Source organism: Mchenga conophoros, linkage group LG19 (genome assembly GCF_057382185.1).
Source record: "Mchenga conophoros isolate Kocher_MC1m ecotype Shallow Benthic linkage group LG19, M_conophoros_male_GT1.1, whole genome shotgun sequence".
Classification (NCBI taxonomy): Eukaryota; Metazoa; Chordata; class Actinopteri; order Cichliformes; family Cichlidae; genus Mchenga; species Mchenga conophoros.
Genome location: NC_140544.1, coordinates 6,353,693 through 6,380,539, shown reverse-complemented (window position 1 = coordinate 6,380,539; position 26,847 = coordinate 6,353,693). Strand labels below are relative to the sequence as shown.

Here is a 26,847-nt window from a genome sequence, read left to right as displayed (position 1 = left end):
CAGTAACTGTTATGCTTATTGTAGCTGCTAGCTAAAAACGCTAATTTAGCGTAGTTTGCCCTGAATTCAGCTTTGACAACAAATATGATCGACTGTTTCTAGTAGAATTCCAAAGTTGTCATCTTGGACCCTCTCAGAGTACCCCCTCTGTGTGCTTGCAGAGACCTCTACAGTAGGGAAACATGCAAAACGGTGCCCAAACCTTTGTATTTTAGCTTTATTTATGTCTTACACAGCATCCCAACTCTTTAGCTAACTTAATAACTTTAGCTAAAGTGAATAGTTAGTCTAATTCATTAGTGCAGCATTACTGGGTCACCTCTGTTTGAAGTGATATAATGTGATATACAACTATCACTGTGTTTAACTACCATAATAATTCTACTTAATTAGATTTTTTATTTTTAAACATACTGCTCCATTAATATGTTCGACAGGCTGAAGTTGTCGGGTCACCTCCTAAATCGACCATCTGTTACAGGTGTTTTGTGCCAGAAATTGAGTGTCCACTGAAGACTGAAGATACTGAATCTCTACGCCTTGCCATCCATCCCTCTTGTGCCTTCATCTAGACAAGAGACAAACTTAACCACTCTCATATGCTCTGTACCTACATCACCTTCCCTGACAGTCGTAGCTTGGCTCATCTGAGGGTGAAATTATAAGAATGTGTTATTTTGCAAAGTGCTCTCTAGGGTTCCTAAATAAAATATGGCATTGAGGTCTTTTGAATTAATCCCTTCTTCTGAAATATAAGAACCTCTCCTGGTTTTAATGGCACTTTGGATTTCCTTACTTTCTGTTCCACTCCCAACCCCAAATAGATGCTGACAAGCTGCCACAGTAACATGGAAGAGGGAAAGAAGTTGGAAAGGACTACTACAAATAAACCTAATGCCTAACAATGTAAAATAAGAACAATAATAAAGATAAGATGAAGTAACAAGTTTTTAGTTTTCTGTTTATTCCAAATGATCATCCAGATGTCTGTGACATGTGATGACAAACACCATAATGGAAGGCCTTAGTCATCACATGCTTAAACTCATATATTTTTGCATATGCTGAACAGGCAGTCAGACATGCTGTAACTGTGGGGTAGAAAACAGCATAAACACCATACGGCAGGGGTCTCAAACTCCAGTCCTCGAGGGCATGGAAAAGTTGCATGACACTGGCCCTTGAGGACTGGAGTTTGAGACCCCTGTCATATGGAATATGACAGGTGTGGTTGAACTGCATGAAGACTCTGAAGCTTCTCTTCTCTTCTGGCAGGACAGGAATGTGGCCTTGTCCTGTGAGCCACAGTAAGGATGTACTTAGAGTAGAACTGGACTGTCACCGGCCTCAGGCTCTTCACCCTTTTCAAAGACAAAGCAGTCATTTAGATAAAATATTAGATATTGTTTACCTGTAAATGCACAAAGTAAATTTAGAAATGTAATTATTGTTAAGAGTGAATAAGCACTGATAGTGTAATCTACAGCTGTGGCCAAACGCTTAGAGAATGAGAAGTGTTGTTTGCTTATTTACAAAGTTTGCTGTTTCAGTGATAGTTGTATATCACATTATATCACTTCAAACAGAGGTGACCCAGTAATGCTGCACTAATGAATTAGACTAACTATTCACTTTAGCTAAAGTTATTAAGTTAGCTAAAGAGTTGGGATGCTGTGTAAGACATAAATAAAGCTAAAACACAAAGGTTTGGACACCGTTTTGCATGTTTCCCTACTGTAGGGGTCTCTGCAAGCATACAGAGGGGCACTCTGAGAGGGTCCAAGATGACAACTTTGGAATTCTACTAGAAACAGTCGATCATATTTGTTGTCAAAGCTGAATTCAGGGCAAACTACGCTAAATTAGCGTTTTTAGCTAACAGCTACAATAAGCATAACAGTTACTGTACGGCTATCATTTGTTAACATGATGCTTGTTCTTATACATGTAATACATTTATTACCAACCTGAGAGTTTATCCGCTGGTCATTCGACATGACGAATGACTTCTGAAGTCTTAATTCAGCTAAAGATGCTGTAGATTCCCGTCAGTAACACTTTCGGTCCGCTAGTAAAACGTAGTTCTATTAATCTGCGCTTGAACCGGAACCGGATGTAAGTTCCAAAAAACTGAATTTTGGAACTGAAATTGAATTGTAGAACTGAAACTGAATGGTGAGAAGTGAAACTGAAATTATTCGAGAGCTGAATTTTTAAAGGATAAAATGCCGTTTCAAAGCAAATAAATTCATTTTCAAAATATAAAATTCAATTTCAATTTAGTGATGATCATTTTCAAACCATAAATTCAATTTCAAATGAGACTAATTCAAATTCGGTTTTCAAAAGCATTTATTCAAGTTACAATTCAGATTCAGTCTGAGCAATTCAAATTCAAATTTAACTTATTCAAATTCAGTTTCTGATGGCACAGATTTCTGCCCATACTCCGTGTCTCTCTCTCTCTGTGCATTTGTGTATACATATTTGATTTTGTGTGTATCTGTTGGCTGTTCCTTCTTGTTTTTTAAATTTATTTTTATTTCTTTATTTTTTTTTTCACAGGTGAATAACAATTAGTTTTGAGGGAACTTAACCATGTTCCGTTTTTTTTTTCAGCTTGTCATCTTACATTTTCCAGTATTTTCACTTAAGTTATTACTATTCTGTTCAATCATAGTATTTGTTCTAAATCATTGTTATTATGCTATATTGTAGTATTTCTGCTAAATCATACTATTTCTACTATATTATATTTTTCTTTCTAAATATAGCATTTCTGCTATATAATTGTATTTCTGCTATGTTATAATATTTGTGCTAAACCAGAGTATTTGTGCTGAAACATAGTATTGATTTAAAATTACAATATTCATAGTTCAACACAGTGTCTCTGGTAAATCACAGTATTTCTGCTCTGTTGTACTATTTTTCTAAATCATAGTGTTTCTGTAATGCTTAAGTATTTTTGGCTAAATACATTCTTTCTGTTATCTTATACTATTTCTCCTAAATTCTTGTATTTTTGAGAAGTTATCATGTTTCTGGTAAGTTACAATATTTCTGCTAAGTTCTGGTATGCTATTGTATTTCTGCCAAGTATTATGTTTCCTCTAAGATATTGCAGTTCTGCTAAGTTATTCCATTTTAGCAAAGTTCCTTTGCTTCTGCAAAGTTTTTACAATTTCTGCAACTTTTCAGCTTTTTCAGCTAGTTTTTGCAGACAGCTTCAGCTTTAAAGCATCCACACTGCATTTTCGCAGGAAATGCAAATTTTTCCTGTTATAGTTACTAGGTACTTCAAAAAAAGTAACTGAGTTGGTAACCGAGTTAGAATATTCTAAAAGTAATTAATTACTTGAAAAGTAACTATTGCGTTAGTTTAAAAAAAAATGTTTAACCCTCTGGGGTCCAGGGTGTAATTGGCAATTTTTAACTACTTTTGATATTTCCTCTACATTTCACCTTTAAATACTGTTTACTTTGCCTTGTTTGGTATCATCCTTTTCAGCACAACCTCACATGTCTGAATTTACAGTCATGTTTTCATTTTGACATACTGTATTAACACAATTTATCTAAAATGAAACAAAAACCATAAAATCTGAGTAGAAAGTTATATTTTTAATGTAACAACCACAAACATGGTTAATGAATCATATTTCATAACTTTAAATGCAATATAAATGGTCAATTTTAAAATCCTATGCACACTTTTTGCAAACACCAAAGCTGTTTGCAGCCATTTACCTTTTACCCCTTTTAAATTAACCACTTCAAACTATTTATATAACAATCAGCTGCATTCAATAAGATGCCACACAAATTATTTGTGCCACTCCAAACAATAATTTCTGTCCACTGTAAAGAAGAACATCACAGCCTGATACCTACAGGTCTGACAGGAGCAGGTGTATCACTCCTGTTTCTACCTGGAGACAGCAGTCGCCTCATTGTTCTGACACACAACACAAAACTATCCACAACACTACACACTAACTACACAAGACAACACATTAACTACACACTCCAAACACGCTAAACGTCACAAATCTCTCACATCTTAAAACTCGCTCTCTCTCTTTTTTCTGCTGTCTCTCTCTCTCGCTCTCTCTCTCACTCACTCACACTCTCTCTCTCTCTCTCTCTCTCTCTCGCCGTCACTCCTAAAACTTCCCTAAACAACCAAATGTCATATTGCCATATCATTTTTTGATTGGTCGACATGGTGCATTTTTCCACCAACAGGAACCGGCTGTTTTTTGGTTTGTTTGTTTTTTAATTTTTTGCTCATAAGCAGAGAGTGCTTGCTAGCTTGCTAAAAGTGATGAAAGTATTCAGGAAAAAACACGCGTGTATATTGTTTATCATGACTCTGGTTTTACGTGGCCTATTAACACAATTTAAAAACTGGTAAATATTACCTTGTTGCTTTGTCTTGAAGTGGTCATGTGATTGGCTTAACACGACTACTTTATTCTTCCTCAGTCAAACAGCAGCACTCATGTGATTGTTTTGCCCCATTAACTCCAGGTGTTGTGCCAAAAAGTGATGTCTGCCAGAAAGTGATAACCGTCTGCGGGAGCGCGCCTAGCTGCTTAAAGCTGTTGTGCCCAGATTACTTACGTAGACAGCTACTTACATGGAACTGATATAAGATGCGGTAAGCTGAAGACAGCTTTGACCGTCTGCTTGTTGAAAAATAGTAACGCGACCGCACTGCATTTTCTTGTTAGTGACGGTAACCCAGATTACTCATTAGTGAAAAAAGTAACGCCGTTACTTGTAACGCCGTTATTCCCATCACTGCTGCTGAGACACGACTGTTAGTTGCTGCATTAAGGAAAATGTGTTCGACATTTCCCCGCTGCTTCCCCCGCAGATCCTGCAGATCCTGCAGAGTGAAGGGTAAGAAAAACTGTTACTGCATCACAGCAGGAAATTTAAGTTGTAGGCAGTAAAAACCACACAGGTCGAATGTGGCTGACACTTTTAACTGACAAAAATGTTACTATAAAAATCAGTTGAAGTCATTTAAATTGCAAAAGAGACACTTTGAATGTTTCTCAATTGCTGTTGCAATTTTGTATGAAATCATAGAGGGTCTTGAAGAGGAAGAACAATTGCCTTAGATCTGAAAAAACGCCAGAGCAAGAAAACAAAACTGGTTTTGACCTTTTGTGCCTCACTTTAGTGGTTAGCGCTCTACAGCAACAAGCGGGGCCTTCATGTGGAGCGTTTGCATGTTCTTCCTGCACCTGCGTGGATTTCCTCCCAAAGTGTACGAGTGTGTGCTTGTCGTTTTCTTTTTGTTAGTCCAATAATTACATCTCCCAGATCAGGATCAAGAAAGAAAGGCATCTTAAATGGACTGGTGTTTATATAGCGCAACAGAGCAAGGAGCTAAAGGGTTTAGAGGAGCCTACGCAGGGGTTTGTGCGTGTATGTGTTGTTGTCATTTCTCCATCTAGACATCATAATACTTAAAGCCTTCAGAGCGCTCTGATCCTGCCTTGCTCCAACTCATCTCCTGGCACCTCTTCCACAATGTTGAGTAAAATCCTTTCTGCCTGGCCAAGCTGTTGTTCCTTTTAATTTGAACAGAAAGTCTGTGTACTCTGTTTGCCCAACCGCCACTAATGTGGCATCAACATAGAAGTCCACTGTGTCCTTTTGACAGGACTGTAGGACTCATACAAATTGCAGAAATGGTGTTTGATGCCAAAGTCTCAGTCATGAACACACTAACACTTTGATGAATGCATCAGGATTAACTCAGGGTTCAGTATCTTGCCCAAGGATACTTCCACACACAGTTTGGAGGAGCCAGGGATCAATCCGCAGACCTTCCAACTGGTAAACGACCTGCTGGACTACCTGAGCAAGCACCTTTTTTACAGATAATGTGGGTGGGGGTTTTTTTGTATTTTTTGTCTTAAATTAAATGGTGACATTTAGCTGGTCTATGTTCCTACACTCACTAATGGCCAAGAGCTCTTGGTAGGGACCAAAAACATGAGACTGTGGATACAAATGCTGGAAATAACCTTTCTAAGAGGGTAGGGGGACTTTCACTTAGAGATGGGGTGAGAATCTCAGAACTGCTGCTCCTCCACATGGAAAGCAGCCACTGGTGTGGATATGTGACTAGGGAGCCTCCTAGGTGAGAGCTTTCAAGCATATCCAGCTGGGATAAGGCTCTCAGGCACACCCCTACACTGGAGAGATTCTCCTGGATGACCCAGGAACAGCTCAGTGCCCTATACTGGAAGAGCTAGGGAGAGAGAGATCTGGGTGTCTCTGTGTAGACTGCAGCCCTCTGTAACTCAGGCCTGGATAAATGTTTGTTTGACTTAGTAAAAGATATACCTGCAGTGTGTATCCACACAGCAGCAGAAAGGTCAAAGTGGATGTCAGTTGTTTAAAAGATGCAATGTAAACACCAGAAAGAACAATATGAAACCAAAATAAGTAAGTAAGTCATACTGGACTTTTTCTGTATTAAAACAAAATAACAGATCTAAAGAGTCTGTTCACATGTACAAATGAACCTTTAATAATTAACTGATACCCAAACCAAGTTAAAGCATCATTTACTTTTGTGACTGCATTAGTGTGTTATTCTGGTCCTGAATGCTGCTGTAACAACAGAATATTGCAAGGATACATCATTTGGCAGAAAGAAAAATCATTTTAGTACTTGTTCAGATTTGTTTTCAAACATTTTATTTCATTTGCTTTTATGTTTGTCTGTCATAACAGTCAGCTCGATGTTTCACTGAGTCACCAAACAAAAGCAAAAGTCTTTATTTGTCAGTGCCATCCAAAGCATACTACGCACCGAGACTTTCTGACCTGCAAACATTCTGGTTAAGTGCGCGTGTGTGTGTGTGTGTGTGTGTGTGTGTGTGTGTGTGTGTGTGTGTGTGTGTGTGTGTGTGTGCGCGCGCGCTTTGGAAGGGGAGGGATTGCATGCGTGGCTCTGTGGGTCTCTCTGAAATTTCCCTACATCGTCTGAGCAGGAGGAGCTTGTCTCGTTAGGCATAAAAGCTCACAGCAGCTGCAGTTACTTTCAAAGCAGTGACTGTGACGTAGAATCTGAAAGATGTTTTATGTTCTTTATAGATATATATCATGTGGATAGTTTGTTTGGCCACAAAAATACTTTTTACAGACTTACTTTGGTGTATTGTTGTAATTCGATTGGATGATGTCAGTAGTTTTCTTTGTTGTGTTAGGGCTGATGTTGTTTATGTCTCATTTTTAAATGTGTTGTTCTGTAAAAAGTGTTTTTTCATCTTCCTTCCTGCATGAAACATGACAGTTTCACTTGTTCTTTATGTAATCTTATTGGAATTCAAAGCAATTCAATGTATTTATTTATTGATTATTATGTATTATGACAATGTACATATTGCAGATTTATGGTTTAATCTATTTTTAATTTCACGGTCATGCTATACACAAGGCTAAAATGTTTCGTTTATGCCAATCATATTAAAAAAATGTATATTAAAACAGTTTTTTTTTAAATTGCAGATTTCTCAGCACCTTTCTTGGCCTGTTGGTCACGTTTTACAACCTGGAGAAGAATGCGGACACAGTCGGATTCATCCACAACAGGCACGTCCAACAGTTCCCCTGAACAAACTTTAAGAGCTGGAGGAAAATGGTTTAAAAAGTTCTGGCGAAGCCCCACAGGTCAACCCAGCGACAACGGTCCTTCCACTACTGATGGACACCAATCACCTACTGAAGAAGAGCGGCCAGTTGGTAGGTGACATACATCCAGCTGTTATTAGCTATTTCCTGTTAACCCTCTGTATCTCAACTAAATTATGTTTTGTGTGACATATTAAAAAAAGAAAGGAAATTGATGTTACAGTTGTTCCACAAAATTTTGTGGAAAATAGTGCTGATGTGTGAAAAACACCTCTGTTACAGAAATAAGGTTCTCCATTTCTTCCAGAAATGTTAAATACCTTATTTTAGGAGAAATATGAACTGTTTGAAGATTATTTATCTTTGTTTTTCTCCACCAGTGACTCCTACTTTTGAGGAATGCCTTGAAGGACAAAACCTGTTTGAAGCCACTCAACTGTTGATAGACAGGGAGAAACATCTGTTTGGAGAGATAACAGAGGCTGATGCACTCAAAGCTCACGAGGAAGCAGTAAAAAAGCTTGCTGCAGACTATGAAGCCCTTGAAAAGCGTTTAGAGCAGACCGTGCAGCAGAGTCTTTCTCTCAGCTGTGAGGAAGAGGTGTTTGCTTTGATTTCAGCAGTGAAAGCCATCAACCTTGAGGAAGAGCAGGACCAGCTGTGGGGACAAATATGCCGGACGCCACCAGCCTGGAGGCCCAAGAAGTGGAAGGAGCACCATGACAAAATGCTTCATGAATTAGTGTATAGTCGTTTGGAGAACCCATCGAGCCTCATTGGTGATCAGGTGAACCAGTCCTCGATCCAGGCAGACATCCAGTCCATGGGCAAACAGGTGAAGAAGGACATGCAGTGGGTGGTGGAGATTGTGAACAACTGCTACCCACCAGAGATGGACATCTGTAACTTTTATGCAAGACAGTACCATCAAACTTTCAGCGCAAGACTCAAACAGATTGCAGACTTTGTTCTGGATGACAAGGACTGCAGCTTCCTCCTGCGATGGGTGAAGGAGTTTTATCCAGAGTAAGCCACCAGTTCAATTATTGTTTGAAGCAGCATCTTTCTGTGACTAAACATGAGGATGTCTGTCAGTGTGAGGTCCTTCATTGTTTTTAGAAGAATAAATACCTGAACAATTACAGATAGTGAATAATAATACAAATGTAACAGCTAATTTCTTGTTTTCTTAATGTGCTAAATAAAATGCCATTTTTGTAGACTAAACACAACTTGGGTTGTTTATAGAAACTCATGTGTTATCTGCTCTGTGTACCAGAATCCTTGAAAAACCTGAGCTGGCCAGTAATATCAATACTGAAGCGCTGGGAAACCTGCTTCCTGACGAGTTACTGAAACCTCTGGAGGAGCAGTACCTCAGCAAACAACAGGTAACACAGTGTATCTGAGGCGTGTATCCAGTTAATCAGTATGGTCATTGCAGGGCTTAAAGTGAGATGTGCAAGACAAGCATCAAAGAGTTGTTGGTTTAATTTTTTTGAACATAATATTGTAGATGTAATTATTACTGTCAGTAATTAAATCTTTACACATGAAAGCGGTTTAAAACTGGCAGCTGTGTGTTGTTGTGTGTTTAGAGCGACCTGATGATTTATATTGGCCGAGTATTGGATGAAGCAAAGAAAGAGTGGGATCAAGGAAAGGAGCCGACAAGAGATGATGGTTGCAACGCCAGTCCTGTGGCCTATGATGTCATCCAGGTACAGTTGCTGCATAAACTTGTTATTAAAAAGGCTGAAATCGATGCTTTTATGAAAATGTATTAATACAATGTGAAAGGTGTCACTTGTGGTGGCCAACTTCAAGGATCCTTATAGTGAGTCCTGCATTTGTTGACTTCTAATTGTTGACCATGATGAGAGGCTTTGAATAAATTGCTATGTTGTGGTTAAATATTGACGTAACATTGTTTTGACATCACATTTCCTCTGTTATTCACCGTAGAACACTTAAGAAGTGCCGACAAATATTTTCCAGCCTGCTGCACATATTAACCAAACTGAAAAAGACTTTGAGAAACTTTGAGAAAAAGATTAACAAACAAGGAAGACAATAGTTTTTGTTTGGGTCATTTATAGAAACGTATTTACTGTCGGATCAGAGTCACAGTTTCAAACCCTCCCATGGTTCCGTAGTTTAATCACTTGGGTTTGTCACTAACATTGTAAAGCACTGGGTTTGGTTCCTGGTGATTAACTGGATCTGAAAATGATGGAAGTGCATTGCTGTGTAAAGTGCTTTGAGAACTTAAAACTGCCACTGATTTGTCAATACATTTGTCTTCAGTTGATCAACGGCATCGTGACATCAGCACATATAACTGTAAGAGACCGACACAAGGCCCAGGAAATAACATCCAACCTGACAGACTTCATGCAGAGGTAACAAGGCTTCACAAGGCTGTCTTTTAAATATTGTCATTTGAAAATACATTTTAGTTTAATGTTTGGTAATAACAAGATAATAAAAGTGAAAGCTGTTCTTAATCTTCTGCAGGTATAAAGAGTTTCATGAAGACATCATAAGGCAGAACAAACGGCACAGCAAAGCTTTCATAAAGGCAAACCTCAGCTGTGTCGAACAGTTCAGGTTTGTTTCTGATCCAGTTAGATGGAAATTCAGATTTTAACTTCATCATAAAAGGAGAATACATCACTGTGAGCTAATGTGTCCTGTGTGGTCTGTCTAAAGGGACTTCTTTGAGAAGCACGATCTGTTCCCAGAGAATGTGCGGGAAAACTGTTTGCAGGTCCTGACTGAGATGAAACAGTCTGCCCACACTTATTTATTAACCCCTGTGCACAAGATCCTCAAAGTAAGTTCTTTACAACTGCAGATATCAATAATCCTCAGGATTAAATCCTAACATGTTTTAATCAAAGATTTTAAAAAACTGTGTTATTTGTTCCCCACACAGCCACACTACCAGAAGGTGGGAACCAGTGACTGGCTGAAGAAGAACATGTTTGAGAAGCTGCTGAACAGCACTGAAGACGAGCTTCAAGAACTTCAGGGTTCCAGTCAGTCCTCTTACCAGGTAAAAGGAGGAAACTTTATAATGGACTGAATGGCCATTATTGCCTTCATTGCCACCTTTTTAGTAAAAGGATTATGATGTGCTCTGACTACTTAAATACTTGGTTTAAATTCAGGAGCTGATTGGTCAGCTTTACCAGGAAATGACAGTGGAATATATCCAGAGTCTCCTGAAAGGAGAGGTCAAACTGAAGGACAGCAATCAGCAGCAGAAGGCTTACGAGACTGTGCAAGAAAATGGAGAGAAACTGCACGAGCTGTTTGCCAAAATGGTGAGACTTGATCTTTAATGCACACTTTAACTGAGACACAAATTAAATCAATCAAGCACAAACACTGATCAGCAAAACATTGTTTGACAGGGTGAATCAGAATCAGAAAGGGTTTTATTGTCAAATGTTGAGCAGGTTTACAACATTAGGAAATTGCTGTGGTACTTATTGCAAAACATACTGTGAGACAAACGCTTAAATAAACATAAAAATTTAAATTAAAAGTGCTAAGCAGATTGATATATACATGTATGCAGGTGATGATCAGTGCAAAAATGGAACAGATGCACAGAACACAGTATAGTGTCATGTGTTTGTGGTGGGAACAGTCATATGGTTATTGTTCATGAGTCCAACAGCAGAGGGGAAGAAACTGTTCTTCTGCCTGAGGGGAGCAGGTCGAACAAGCTGTGTCCAGGATGAGAAGGGTCAGGTGTGATCCGAGTTGCACGCCCCAGTGTCCTGGAGGTGTACAGGTGCTGCAGAGATGGGAGTCTGCAGCCAATCACCATCTCAGCAGAGCACACAACACGCTGCAGTCTGTTTGTCCCTGATGGTGGCGCCATCATACCACACGGTAATGGAGGAGATGAGGATGGACTCAATGATTGCAGTGTTGTTGGCAGGTTGAATTTCTTCAGCTGCCTCAGCAAGTACATCCTCTGCTGGGCCTTATGACGGAGGTGATGGTGGGCTCCCACTTGAGGACCTGGGTGTTGGTGGTACCAAGGAAGCGGAATGAGGCGAACAACCTTAGTCACAAATTCAACTAACTACACTAAAAGAACCGTTGACGGGCTGTATTTAAGTTTTGAAATTTACCCTCTTACTTTGGTTATACTTTTAAAATCAAGTGAATAAAAAGAAAAATCAGTAAGAAATAGAAAAAAGACATTTCTCAATAGATATTGGATCTGGAATGATGAGAGGACAAGGAGTGGGAGGGGGTCACTATTATGATACAGGGATTATAATAAGCTAAAATGAATCCTTTGCCATTGCAGTACAGGACTGGAGCAAATTTTCAGCCTGTGTAACTGAAAGAATTTAAAATTCACATTTACTGCCCAGCTAGCTTAAAATTCCAGTGCAATTACTCCAGAAGAAAAAACATCATTATTTCCAAAAACAGCAGCTATGCTGATTACAGTTTGGGGAAACTTGCAGACTAAACTAACGTCACTGATTTGTCTTCACAGGGATCCAAACAAGACTGGTTAAAGGAAATCCTGACCAAGATTGCAGAAGTGCTAAAACTCCAAGATATTCCTGCCATACAGATGCAAATCATTTCACTGGGATCTGCTTATCCCGACCTCAGGTAAACAGGAAGCTGACTGAGCGAAACATCTTAATTGGTATCAGATATATCTTGTGAGCAGGATGAGCTACATTCATGGGAACTAACATGAGCTGAAAGTAGATGTGCTGCCTTTCTATTTTACATTACCAGTTTCACTGATAGTGCACTGAAACGGAGAACTAAATAAAACATGCTGGCATGAGAGAAGCAGCAGCAGCTGTGAGTAGATGAAGTCAATAATTCTTGTTAATTAGAGTTAAAAGGAGAGTTTTTTCCAAATGTGGCACCAGAAACCAAACTGTCTTGTTCTGGTCTTCAGTTTAGCAAAGGTCTGGGGTAGGGGTGGGTTTTTATAATCGATTTATCGATTAAAATCGATTCTGGCTTGGATAACGTAAAATCGATTCATTAAAATCCTGAATCAATTTTTTAATATAAATTTATTTTGCCCGAAATGCCAGAATCTCTGGTGAAATCTCACAAAATTTCAAGAACCACCAAACAGCTAAGACAGTAAATGAGAGCAGGAACACGGATTCTGCACAAAGACTTAAACACACAGCGCAACATCAGAATCAGTTAGATGTCGCCCTTCTCACAGTCGGGGCTGAAAGCTGACAGCTCGCTGATTCTGATGTTTCGGCGGGTCGGCGCTTTGTGTTCACGCCCTTCATGCGCTGATTCTAAAGCTGTTAGTTTGATGTCTCTCCGAACAATATTGACTGAACCAGCAGCAAAAGAAGATCCAAACTACGCTTCACATAAACATCGTCATGAATTCACTCTGACTTTTACTGTTTTGCTTCCACCACGATGCACAGCTCTCCCCCCCCTCCCCCCCTCTTCAACAACAGTTTCCCGTCTAAAAATCTGTTTTCTTCATTATTCGCTTGCTTGTTACGCACAACTCTACCGTTGTTTACAGCGCTGTCGGCCGACGTTTTTTTTTCCCTTTTACATTCTTCCGGAAAGAAAACCTAATTTCTGCTGTTCAATACTGAACAAATGTAAACTTTTTAAAATGATGCAAAATGCAAAACGCTTAGTCGTGTCTCTAATAAAACCGCTGTAACTTCAGAGGTAATGTTCATGTGTTGATTAATGGTTTTCTTTCGTTTTTGATGTACTGCAGAATATTTTTATAAAATCCCAGGCCAGGAAACTCGCCTTCATGTTTTTCTGTGTTTTATCTTCAGCTACTTTGACACAAAGGCATCTGCTGTGACGCTCACACCTTTGATAAAGTCTTGCGTGTGTCAGCTTCCTTTTTATAGATACAAAAATATGTAAATGTACTGATCTGAATTATAATATTTCTGACTGTCAAAATCTCCCAGATTCAAATCGAATTGAATTGAATCGAATCGAATCGATTCGGGACCTTGTGAATCGGAATTGAATCGATTCTAGAAATCAGTGACGATACCCAGCCCTAGTCCGGGGCTACGTTCAGGGCCATCACTGGAGGAGGCGTGTGTGCTGAACTTCGTGGTCCTCGAGCAGTGTTTTTTGAGGGGCTGGCCGAGGCCACTGCCCACTGGGTCCGCTTCCATCACCTGCCACCAGACCGGAGGCTACACGGCGGAGCTCATCAAACGCTGAGTTTAGGCGCCGGCGTGTGGGGTCCCACAAACCCCTTCACAGCGCTGCTTTAGGCCGGTGGCCCAGAATTGCCCGACGGCCACGGGGCCGCGCTTCTGAGCCACGGGGAGCCGCACAGAGTCCTGGAAGTGTGTGTGGCCGGGGCACCTACTGCGGGAATGTCCAATGAGTTGGGACGGGTGTTCCGCGTCCAGCGTCGCCGGGGCTACAGCACCTGCCCCTGGTCCCGGAGGTACGTAGCACATTCCGGTAAGGTGTCAAGAAGGTGGACTCGGGCTGGACGCAGATCCTGGTCCACCAAAGCTTGGTTCAGCCTGGGGCGTTGGAAGCAGAATGGGTGGAGGTGAAATGTGTGTATGGGGACACAAGTATCCTGTGGTGCCGCTTCTGCTACAATACAAGGGCAAAACGCAAGGGGTAAAGGCGGCAGTTGGTCAGCGCCTGTTGCATCCCCTAATTTTGGACACCAACTAATTGGCCAGGGTTACATAGCTTGCTGGGGCAGTATGCGGGGATGAGACGTGGGGTCATCTAACACTGACTCTGGGGGGAGGAGGCAGAAAAGTGTGCGCAAGCCCTGTTTAAGGTCATCTCCCAGGTCGGTATTCCAAAAGAAATACTGACCACCCAGGGCACGGCGTTCATGTCTCGCACACTAAAGGAGCTATAAAAATTACTGGGCATTAAATCTGTTCAGACCAGTGTCTACCTCCTTCAGACTGACAGGCTGGTGGAGCGGCTGAACAAGACTTTAAAGTCCATGATTCATAAGTTCATACATGAGGATGAACGCAATTGGGATCGCTGGTTAGACCCTCTGTTTGCAGTGAGGGATGTACCCCAGACCTCCACAGGATTTTCTCCTTTGAGTTGCTGTAGAGCAGACAGCCATAGAAGGTGCTCGACCTGATTAAAGAAAACTGGGAGAAAGGGTCGAGCCCCGTGAAAAATGAGATTCAGTACGTGCTGGACCTGAGAGCAAAACTGCACAGGTTGGGGAGTCTGTCACGGGCAGGTGCGTCCGCAGGTGGAGGAAACAGCAGCGATTGCATCCTGTCTGCGCCGGAAGACCAAAAAGGAGGTGGGACGTCTCCTGGGGCTGGCAGGCTACTACTGCCAGTTTGTGCCTAGGTTCGCGGACCTGGCCAGCCGCTTGACCGATCTCACCAGGAAAGGTGCCCCCGATCTGGTCCAGTGCCAGGTGGCGTTTGTGCAGCTAAAACAGGCTCTCTGTGGGGAGCCGCTGCTGTTCACACCTAACTTTTGGTGGTTGTGGCCGATTTCCTCTCCTGCTCGCGGGGGTGTACGTTCGGCTGGCCTCAGTCGGGCGGTGGGGGTGTGTGGGGGAGGTGTGGTTTCTGGCCTGCTGCAGCGGAGGAGTGACACAGTGAGCTCGCAGGGCGGTGCGCAGGCGGGAAGAACAGGTGTGCCTGACTGTTTCAATAACTGTGTGTTCTGTTTGGCAGTGAGAGCTGACATGAGACGTGTGTGTGTGACACAGAGTGAGGAGTGTGTGCATAAACAAAGAACTGTTCCTTTCACTTTCGAGACTGTGTGTGTGTGTTACAGGGTCCCATGTCACAATAAGTAAACTAAATGTGCGCTTACAAATTGAACGAATGTGCTTAAACCAATCAATAAACTTATTGGAAACTAAAGTGTGTTATTGTGTTCAAATGAAGAAATAAAAATACACGAGAGTTACCAACTGTAGAGTGTGACCATGGGTTTTGCCATCACATGGAGAATCACATGCATTTCAGGCACGGATCCATTTCAGCAGTAGGAGTTCCACCTATTGTCACATTTCCAACAGAGGTGGACTGAGTCACATTTTCCATCTCCCCTCTTCTCAGCAGTTTAGATGATGGTGATGTGTTACTGACAGCTTTCAGTGTTTGCAGGAAGGATGTGTGTCAGGGGCAGACAGAAAAAGACATAACATGGCAATGAAACACAAGTTTAGACGGGATCAGTGAAGTTAGAACTTCTGCTGTTATTCTTATGTTGAAAGTGAAATAAAACATTGCAGATTATATTTAGCTAAAAAAAAAAGCTCAATTTCTTTATATTTTTTTTTTCTATATCAAATGTGGCAGCTTTCACATGACAATCCTTTTTTCACAGTCTCTGACTTTACGTCACTTTTTTAAAACCCTTTCTTCTTTCTGTCACCAACAGTGAAAAACATGTTTCGGCTCTGCTCAAACTCAAGACAAACATCTCCAAAGCCGACAGGAAAATGGTCAAAACCACTCTGTCAGACACACTGAAAGAGAGCCGTGCTGATCCTGGAACCCGGAAGTTTTTCTCCAAAGTTTAAGTGAGATGAGCCGCACATTTGCTTCTTAGAGTATCACTGACTGAGAGTTTGGTTGCACAGCAGCAATATTATCGTGTATTATATTGTGTTACAGTCTATCTCTGTAAAGACATACAGAGTGAATGCCAGGGAAAAACCTTCAGATGCTACTTAGACTGAAATCCCGATTATATGCAGACTCTGTGATGGTGAATGCTTGCTGTAGTTACTGTATGTTATTGTATACATAAGCTAGATTTTACATTCATGCTGGCAATTTTTGTGCATTTCATAGAAACTGTGAATAAGTATGCAAGAGTCTGTTTTTACACACTTACAAACAGGTCAGTGCCGTTCTATTATATGTCGTTTTGTTTAAAAACTACAATGATATTAAAGTCTAGTTTTTTCATAAGTTGTATTTTATGCTATATTGTATTACAGAGAATTATACATGTCTCATGTACATAAATAGATGTAAGTTGAGTTTTTTTAATAAATGTGCAAAAACCAGCTCAATTTGTTTTTACTGTTTACTCTGTTTAGTAGATGATCCACATGTAAACTAACTGTAGGGTTTATAGTATGTGGAAAAAACAGCAATAGTACTGGCAACAGACAGGGAATGGAGTTACAGTTAATGTCTATAATAAGTATCAACATGTGTTAATTATAAAAATCATAAGAATGATAACTGCAGGTTACAAGTGAACACTATAGCTTGATAGGTAATGCAGCATTATAGACAAACCCTACAGCAACTATCTCCACCAAAACCATGGAGGAGGAGAGGCTATGATCAAGGTAGCATGGAGGGAAGTTAGCCATTAATAGTTCAGAAATGGTTCTAAAAGATCTTCCCAGCTTGTGTAAATCTACGACTCTCCTTCTTAGAGGTTTATTTATTGAATCATATAAGGAATCATCTGATATTTCTAAGAAATTATCTTGCATGAAACCCATGGATCTTTGAGGAAGTCTTTTAAGAAATCCTGTGAAGTCCAAGGTTACATGGCTTTAAAGATTATATTTAATGAGCCGTTCATCAAGGGAGTATTAACAATAATCATCCACTGGTTTCCCGACCCAGAGAGGAATTGCTCTTCCGTGTCTCCAGCAGCTTTGAACAATTCTGGGAAATCACTGGCACGCTCAATGAATCCCAGTTTATTTAGTCATTGTTTATATACTTGTAGCTAATGAGCTGGGGGAGCATGTCTTGAAGGAAACTATTTTCAAAATGCGGCTTTTGTCCTGAAAGTGTGTCATAACTGCAGGACGTGGGATATTGCCTAGTCAGGGGGGAGGAGGTCACAGTAAAAAATTTCCCAATGAGAGGCAGAGGGAGTAAAGGAAAGCGAACTCATTAAAGGATCTAGTGATGAATTTGACTGGGAATAACCAGGCTGATAAGAAACTCCATTGTGCTTTCCTGCTATGACACTCTGACCTCCACAGTCTGTCAGTTTATTGTTTTATCAATATCTTTTGACCTTTTAACTTTTTCTGTTAAAAGGGCAAGATTTTTGAAAAAATAGAAGAGCGAAGGGGGATTTTTTTGCCCATGAAAATTAAGCAGGAACCTGCATGGGTCAATATACTCTGAAGCCTGTTACGGCCTGGGACAACAGCCTTGGTCCACAGCAGTTCGAGCTGTAAGATGCCGAAATAGAAGCTTCAGCTCTTGCCTTTGCAGGTGATGTAGATGATCAGGTATGATGGTTGACACTCAGTAAGAAGATGACCTGTTATGCTTTACTTATTTCTTAATCTTTCCCTCCTTTTTTTGTGGTCTTCTCTTTTCTTCTTGCTAGTCTGCCCCTCTCTGCCTGTGAGTTCTGGCACTGTTACACTGCAGCACATCTGGAAAGTATTCACAGCCTTATGATTTCGTCACACTACAGCCTTATTCCAAAATGGATGAATTCTACACACACTATCCAATAATGACAAAGTGAAATAAGTTTGCTTGAAATTTAGGGTTTGATTAATAATATAGCCCGATATCCTTCATCACCTGTACATGTTCCTGTCTGTCATCATCTCCAAATCTGGACCTGTATGCCTGCATGGACAGTATACACATGGCTTTAAAGGGCTGGGTTTATAGCTGAAGAAGAGAAATATCCATAGTGTTGCAAAACATAATAAACTTACTGTTTGTTTTGTCTAAAGATTCGTCAGATTTTTCTCCCTATGAAAACTAGAACATGGGACCAGCTAGTCTCATTTTACCATGGTGATGTTGGTCTCCATCTAGTGGTGTTTGCTGGTGGCGCAAAGACTATACTGTCATTTGTTTTTAAATTGAAGTTTATTCATCACAGTCAGTCTTTAGCAACAGAACGATCGTGGGAATGTACAGAATCATTTCTTTCACGAAGAAAAGTCATTGAACAGAGAGGCTTAAAACGAAAAACCATAAACCAGAGCTGATGGAGGAGGTTCACGCAAAGTAGCAGGTAAAGATAAAAGCAATTTCAGAACGTTGAGATTTTGTGTAGAAGGCACATAATCTGAAGAACAGTACACAGTTCAAAGAAAATTCAGAATTACTAAGGACAACAAAAGTCAGGTTTCTTCAACAGAAATAGAACAAAGAAACTGCATCAAAACCATACATTCCCATGTCCTGGAAACAGTATAAGACACATTTGAGACATTACAGGAACCTATCAACTAGTCTGCTGACTGCTTACTCTATGGATCATGGCTTTCTAGCAACAGACTCAGGTATTTCCTTGGAGATTGTTTTTCCATCGTGTCTGTCAGAGAAGCCAGGGTCAAAGGTTACAACTGAAAGAAATCTACAATTTTTCTAGATGCCCAAAGATTACATCTAAGCAACACGTTCGTTTAAGGGAATAACACAGCTGCAGTTATGCCTTCACTGTTCCATTAACCTGCACATGCACACTCTTACAGCTTTGTGGTAACTTTACTTCACAGCCTGGACTGTAGCAACTGTGTTGCATTCAGCCTGTGTTATATTTTTACACTCATCATATCTATTTTTAATTATTCCTTGTTTTTCTTGTTCAAAATTAGCAGTTTAGGAAGTGTGTGTGTGTGTTGTAAGTAGTTGTCAACAGCAGAAAAATGAGGCCAAAGCTGAAGTGGCAAAAATTGCAGTTTAGGCTGGGGAAGTGAGTCCCCATCAGGGGGCAGTGATGACTTACACAGGCAGCTCATGCTCATATGACTCATCTGCTACTTCGGGTCATTAAACGGGACCTGTGTGTGAGCATTTGTCTCCTTTTTTGAGAATTTTTAATGGAATTTGTAATATTACAGCTTGCTAGGCAGTAGAAATAATCCCAGGAGCTTGTGCTTCATTATCAGACAATGAGGTTTTGCATGTTTATTAACAAGGCAGGAGCAGTCTCAGTGTAGATAACGGAATAATAGGTGGGCTTTTAAATCGCCTCACTCTGTAGAAATGTATGTTTGTACCTTCATAAATAAAATGTAATAAATATTAAAATATTTTTTAAAAACATGATCTAAACATTTCTTTCACTAACTTCAGTAAACAAAGCAAATTCAAGTACATAAACAACCATTACTGTTGTTTACTGTAATACAGAGTAAGAGTAAAAAACACACATTTTGCTGCTACTAAATGTCACTAAAAAGCTCTTTCACCAAAACCTTTTTGTGCCATTTGAAATTGCACAGCTTATAATGCTCCCGCAGCCAAACTCCACCTGCTGTCTTTTTTATGTTTCATAAACAAACATGTAACAATCAGCATTGATCTTTTTGTTGCGCTTCATCCCGTGTTGCCCAACTAAGCCGTCACCAGCAGGTAAGGCAGGAGAAACAGGACCTGCAAATAGGTCTGGATTCACTGCCGGGAAGAGCGTCCAGCACCTCGTTGACATCGCCATTAGAAAGACCCTTCCACTTCAGCAACTTGTTCAGGAACTTGAAGTCCTCACTGTAGTCAAAGAAGAAACCCCACAGAGTTAGTAACACATAAATTATTCTGTTAGACAGGTCTATTCATTTAAAAGAGTTTTTCTTTTCTTTTATACAGCGAAGAACAATATTTACAAGATTAAAAGTATAAAATAAGGCATCTAGAAAAGATGTTTTCCTTGATGACCTCTTTGCACACTGTCATCTGGAAGGATGAGCTAAACTGCGCACAACTGTTTTGTGCCAAGTGTTTGCATCCAGAAAATAGACATGAGGGATGTTTGACGAATTGAGAATATAGCTGCTCTGCTGGGGAAGTGTGTTTTACACGTGCAAGCTGGTAAGACGTTACTAAAAACGACTGAATGAAGCACAAATTTGTGTGCATTTTCAAGGGGAGTGTAGCAATGAGACTGTTGACTGCTCGATCAAATAGGTTATCTATGGAAGCTCCTAATTATGATCTATAGTTATATTTACATTTGTTTTACAGCAGTGAAATAGTCATATCAAGAAAAATCCTTAGGGCTCTTAGTGATCCCATGGTCTCTTGGTGAAAATGGGTTTCACAACCAGTTGGTCAGGGATGTTGCTTCCTGTCCTTGCAATTGCTTTGGTTGCAAGCAGATTGCTGTGGTTGCCCATAGTTTGCTCATAACATGGAAGAAGCGTACTTTGACTTACATTTCCAGCATGTGTCAAATTGCACTACAGTTTGAAAATAAGTCTGTGTCTCTGAAGGAAACTACAGAAATCTGCTGGTCAGAGCAGTCAGAAGGAGGCTATCGATGCAGCACCCTCTTTCCTATCAGCGAGAGGCTGAGGCCTTTACTGAGAAGGTGTGTAAACATGTTTGTATTGATACAGGTAAGAGATCATTTTACCTCTTTCTGAAATAGTCCTGCTGTAGACGTGCCATTATTATCTTCAGTGCATCAATGGATGTGCAGTCCAACACCTCTTGGATGCCCAGCATCATCTTGCGCCACTCGTGGACACCGGGAGCCTGATAAATCACAAAAAAGTATGACAGGAATTCATGTCAAGGTTAAGATTTTTTTCCAGTTGCTCTTTTGGTAAAACGTCATTCACATAACAATAAGCAGACTGTTTGCAACTTGTTGATCTCACCAAGAGTGAAATGCTCTTGTGAAGATGGTTTGCATCTTCATGTATTTGTTCACCAATATTAGGAGCCCATCGGCCCTTCAGGGTTCTCTGCTTGTTTGTTATAAGATGTTCGACATAAGTGCGGGCGATGATCTTATAGGCCTCATCCACCACCTCCTGAGACACATAAAGACAACATGAATGCAGTTTGACTGAATCGGTTTAAAAAAACAACTACAGGTAAATTTGTGTATATTTGACATCTGGGAATTTTCTTACTTTTTTCTCATCCATAACATAGGGCAGTGTGGGGAAATGACTGTAAACACTGTAAACAAAGTGGTTCAAGTTGCTGCCCGATCTGAAGAAATCTTTAAAGTGGTTCTGCCGGACAGAAAATGTCGTATTAATAGAAGAAAATATATTTACCTATATATATATATTTTTTTAATCTGTGGTTAGGATGGATAGATACCTCTGCAATAACAGTTATAATTTCCATCAGGAATGTTAAAGTAGACTGCTCCAGGTTCTCCAGTGTTTCCACAGTTTCTTTGACAAGAGAAGGTGTGACTCCCGTACCAATCGTCTGAGCATACTTCCTGAAAGAAACAGCATAAAATATTTATAAAACAGGCATCAGCTTTGATCATCATGTTCTACAGCATGTTAAGCCTTCAAGTAGATATCCAGTGGTGAATAAGTATTTTGATTCAATTATAGGGCTCAAAGAAACTGAATTAACATTTGCCACAGAAACACAGAAACCACTCACCTGAGTTCCTTACATGTTTTCAGTGTTTTGAGGAAGTGTATTGTTTCTGGGTTGTCAGTTTGTGCCCGTTTTTTAAGATCGACATACTGCTCTTCACTGTACCTACAAACCAAAGAGAATACACAGTGAAAAAAAAAACATGAGTTTCATCAAATCTCAAAATCTCAGACGTGATGAATCACCTATTTCTGAAGAAAAGATAAAGACTCACCTCTTGACAAATGTTCGAAACTCTTGGAAACAAATTTCTTGCACTTCATCGTGCAGTTCTGGAAGGAGTTTTTGTGCTTCTCTGGGTACGGCATTAATACACTTCAAGAGGGACAAATGATATGATAGGTCACTAACAGTTTTTCACTATTTACAACAGAAATTTCAAATAAACTTTCCTTGCAATGATCTAACAGAACATTTTCTATAATTTCACAGAAAACTTTTAGCATTCCTGTCATTTACTACAACAGCATTTCTCTGTCATGCAGAAAAACTGAGACATACTGTTAACATTGTATTTTCAGCTAACTCATGGACTAAATGCATAAACTTCATTAGACTGACAAAAAGTGCCCTGTATGTGACCTATGATATAAAACTCATCTGACGCTCCTGCTGAAGAGCATTTTTCTTACCTGGATAGTGTCCACATAAAGTTTAACATAATCTTCTTCTATGCAGTTTGGAGCTATGCCGGTCTCATTCTGCAGGATTTTGTCCAGCGACTCTCTGATCTCTTTCTGTGGACAAAAACGACACAGAAGTAGACTGTAAGCTTACTTTCTATCAGGCATACAATCTGAGATTCTACCAGGGAAACACCATGTCCCAAACTAGAAATGTAACTTTGCATATTTTTAATGAAGTGAGCCCTGAGGCCAATTTTGCTCATGTCAGTTGAGGTTAACTCTAGTGGCCATTTTGGTTCAGAGTAGTTTGGTTTCTATTTTGTACATTTGTACTGCTGAGAGGATGGACGTTGTTGCTTTCATTTAAATGTGTCATTGAGGGATCTGACAGACTTACTGAGTGACACTTTCTCCCAGCAGGCTGTTGATATCAGATTACTGTCTGGCCTGTTTTTCTTACAGATGATTGTAACAGTGTTTCTGTTCCTTTTCTTCTTGTGACATCTGATTGGGCTGAAGTTTCAGAAAGTCAAGTCAACTTTGAGCACTTTTAGTACCTGCATGACTCCTACAGATACTTAAAATGTATAAACCACTTTGCTTACTAACTCATATTCAAAGAAGACTCAATGAAGTAATGCAAATACTGCGTTTAGAAACATTTTCATTTCCAGTTCATTTATATGGCGATCATGAGCCAGTCTACTTGTGAACAGGGGCTGAGATTGTGGCTTTTTTTTTTCTCAACTACTTCTATGCATCTGTTCTTTGATCTGGTTAAGGCCTGAGGTTGATCACACCTTTCAAACCAAAGAGCAACACTGCCACCAAAGGGATTGTGGGGAAAGTGTTACACTTCCAGGAAATAACTTGGTCCCACAGCTGTGGTTTACACTGGCACACAATAACAACCTCTGCGTGAGAAGTGTTGAGAGAGGTGGGACAGATAGAGACTGAAGTCCCACTGGCTTACCTCTCACTACATCTGAGAAAAGGCTAAACATCCGGAAACAGAGTTTGTGTGCGTTTGCTAATCATCATTATTTTTAATCAAACATAACTCAAAATACAAGTTGGGTCAATATGTTAAATGAGAAATGTGATTTGTGTAGTGAAAAGGTTTTGATTTTGTGTCTGTAGACATGATCTAGCTTTGACCTTGGCATAATAGTGTCAGGAATGTGAAGCATTAGAAATGTGTCACCAACACATGATTATACATGTTTTTGAACAAGACTTGGAAAAACACAAAATCATAATTTATTTGTGATTTTGCTGATGGTTAATTATGCTTAATGCTGATGCTTATATTGAATATACCTGATATTTGGGTATTTAAAAAAAAACAAAAAAAACAAATAGTATTTGTAAAGACACACCTAACTACACAGAGGCTGTGTAGAAAACAACCTTGAATGATATCAGTGTGTGTGTGTGTGTGTGTGTGTGTGTGTGTGTGTGTGTGTGTGTGTGTGTGTGTGTGTGTGTGTGTGTGTGTGTGTCACCAAAGATTGTCTGGCTCATAAAATGTATGATAAGTTATATTGGTATTCTTACCTGCACACTTTGAAGCAGCTTCTCCTTTGCCTTGTCTTTCCATTCACAGAACAGCTTTTGGTCAGACTCCCTGCTTGGAAAGTACCAGAAAATACCCACATCAGAAGTGAGCACCAGCATGTGTTAACAGCTAACATTCAGACAAGAGACAAATGCTTTCAATCCTAATTCCCTATTGATATGATGAAACCTGCTTTAACATTTTAATTCCCTGTTTTTGAAATAACAGGTTGAAGATATTGTGAATAACAATGAATAAAAGCAGACTGAACCAGTTTGCTATATGCCAGGATTTTATAGCAAATCTCTGTATTTATGCTTAAATTTTGAACACATAAAACAGAAATAACACTCTGAATTAATCCGAGAGCTCTAGAAGTGATGATCATAGTTTTTCATATTTTTTCTTACCTTTTGTGCTTAACTATAAATTTGAACGCTAGTTTTCATAGATGTATGTGAATGGTGACTAGATTGGTTGTTATATAGTTACTTAGGTCTTACTGACCATTCAAAATGCTCATTTGGGCTGGAAGACACACCCAACAACCAGCTTAACATCCAAGTGCGTCATTGGTTTGATCTTCACCAAATCTATATTTAAAGGTACAAATGCACACAACAGCACTGAGCTGATGTGGCTAGTTAAACAAAAAAAGGTAAGCTGGCACATAAATACCTCGGATATTTATGTTGGACCCAGTCCATCAGTTGCAGGCATTGCTTGACAGATTTGATCTCCTGGAGCATTTTGTTCAGGATATTGAATGTCTGAGGGTTGGACCATTCAATGACACTCTGTTGTCCCAAATTAGCCTCTATGAGGTTGTAAAGGCTTTCAGAGGACACCCCAAGACACTGAATGAGATCCATAAGTGAGCTGCTTTGTTGTCTCTGCATGGATTGCTCCTCTGCAGAGTTAAAGGAGTTCTGGGCCAAAGGGTTCTCACACCCATGACCTGCACAGTCATGTCCTATGAAAGAGCCAGAAAGAACAAACAAACATGTGAACTCTACATTTGTTTCATGTTTTGACTTGATCCAAGCCAAATGAAGGGGTTATATTTTATTTATTTTTTTTCTGATAAAAAGGGGCGCCGTGTCAGACGAGGTAAGGTAAAATTCTTGCTGTGACTCGGCCAAGATATGTGACAATGAGCCTGTCAGAGTTTGCCAGCTTCTAAAAGCCTGGGTGATGTAATTGTGAATGAATGAAATGCCAGAGACTAAGCAATTTATCAAGCTCATCCTTACTCCTGATGCTCTTTCCATTTGAGCTCAGGTGATTTTTTTTTTCCATCAAGACAACAGTGTCTACCACTGAGTTGGTCCCTTTGAGAAGGACTAATAGGTGTCAGTTTTAACCCTCTCAGGCTCAAATTAAGTTTTTTGTTGCTGATGCACAACCAAGTCCTGCAGTGGTACTTCTGAGTAAAAAAAACTCATAAAATATGTATGTGGGGTAATCAGGTTGTTAGTTTTTAACTGTCGCAAATCGGCAACGCCTGCCTCGAGAGGGTTAACATTGGTGATAGTCACCTGATGCCATTGGTTATGAGTCTTATTGTCTACTTCCTTTAATCTTGACATTCCACTTGTAGCTTGTGGCTAGTTTCTGGCTACAGTGCATGTTTTTTCACTTAATCATATCCAAACATAAAATTCGCTTTGTTTTCGGATAGGAGGAAGTAAAACCAGCACTTATGATGAAATTTAAGTGTGCACTTGGAAGCCTCGACACTTATCGATATTAACTTGGGAATGCATGTTGGGACATATTTGTTCTGGTTTGTTTGGGAATACCCTGCATACCTGAGGCTAAGCTGCGCTGATATGCAAATATTGCAACGTTACTTTGTTGCCGCTTCAGCAACAGCTTGTGCTGCTCGTGTGTTAAACTAGTTTTTATTTCTGAGTTAATGGCCTATCAGTAACAATCAATCAATAAATAGCAATTATTTCAAACAAATATAAAATAGCCAGTCCGTGGATGATTCCAGTTATTATTCCTTGCTACATATAAACTATACAGATGAAGGATTCCCACAGTAATAATAGTAAAGCGCTCTTACCGTCTTGTATGTTGTTGTTATTTTCTATTAAGGGTTTCTTGCCCTCACTCATCCGAATCTTCTTCTTTCTGCTGAAAATCTTCTTCATATCGACTTTAACTGCTCGCTCTTTTAGCAAAGACGAACACATGCAGTGTCACGTTTCAGTAATGCACTCCTGGCAGCGCTGTGTGGTGTGGAGCTTATAAAGCAGTCGAAGGGATTTTCCCGTAGCATCACTGCGACTGTACAAAATGCTTTCGTTTCTGCATCATTTGACATCATCCTAACAGCAATGATGCAATGTGTAATAATAATAACAACAATAATACCTACAACTCGCCGAAGAAAGCCTGTTGTCCTAACTTTTGTGAAATTTGTGAAAACATCCTAACATTTAAATAATATATCGCTTTGGGGGGTTAAAGTGTGAACACTGTGGTTACACATTGCTGAATGAGTCGTTGTACTACAGTGTAAAACGAGTCCCACTTTAACTTGCACACATGAAAACTACATGAAATCTGTTCATTAAGAATCAGTCAAAGAATACTGTGTGTACTTATTACATATGCAACCTACAATTATGTAGTAACCTTAAAAAAGCAACAG

At 39.8% G+C, this 26,847-nt stretch overlaps 2 protein-coding genes across 4 annotated transcripts; one reads left to right on the top strand and one right to left on the bottom strand.

The window, feature by feature from the left end:
- The first annotated feature begins 4,710 nt into the window (after positions 1-4,710).
- On the top strand, positions 4,711-16,693 carry LOC146551552 (tumor necrosis factor alpha-induced protein 2-like). Of its 2 annotated transcripts, XM_085258445.1 has the most exons (12): positions 4,711-4,908; positions 7,540-7,773; positions 8,043-8,688; positions 8,942-9,053; positions 9,261-9,383; positions 9,970-10,064; positions 10,180-10,272; positions 10,375-10,498; positions 10,601-10,720; positions 10,836-10,991; positions 12,191-12,312; positions 16,078-16,693. In XM_085258445.1, exons 1-12 carry the CDS (start codon positions 4,848-4,850, stop codon positions 16,217-16,219), a joined length of 2,028 nt encoding a protein of 675 aa, XP_085114571.1. In that variant the 5' UTR covers positions 4,711-4,847; the 3' UTR covers positions 16,220-16,693. The 2 variants fall into 2 exon arrangements, 1 of the variants encoding a protein (XP_085114571.1); XR_014890078.1 differs by lacking the exon at positions 16,078-16,693 and having other exon boundaries at positions 10,836-11,568; positions 12,191-12,289.
- Positions 16,694-18,499: 1,806 nt separating this feature from the next.
- LOC146551551 (uncharacterized) lies at positions 18,500-26,397 on the bottom strand. 2 transcript variants are annotated; one of them, XM_085257072.1, is made up of 11 exons: positions 26,257-26,397; positions 24,864-25,158; positions 24,185-24,257; positions 22,634-22,738; positions 22,216-22,316; positions 22,005-22,106; positions 21,705-21,831; positions 21,509-21,613; positions 21,251-21,406; positions 21,004-21,125; positions 18,500-20,138 (listed from the first exon to the last, which is right to left on the bottom strand). In XM_085257072.1, exons 1-11 carry the CDS (start codon positions 26,384-26,386, stop codon positions 19,997-19,999), a joined length of 1,458 nt encoding a protein of 485 aa, XP_085113198.1. In that variant the 5' UTR covers positions 26,387-26,397; the 3' UTR covers positions 18,500-19,996. The 2 variants fall into 2 exon arrangements, with proteins under 2 accessions (XP_085113198.1, XP_085113199.1); XM_085257073.1 differs by having other exon boundaries at positions 24,185-24,254.
- Between the last annotated feature and the right edge of the window lie 450 nt (positions 26,398-26,847).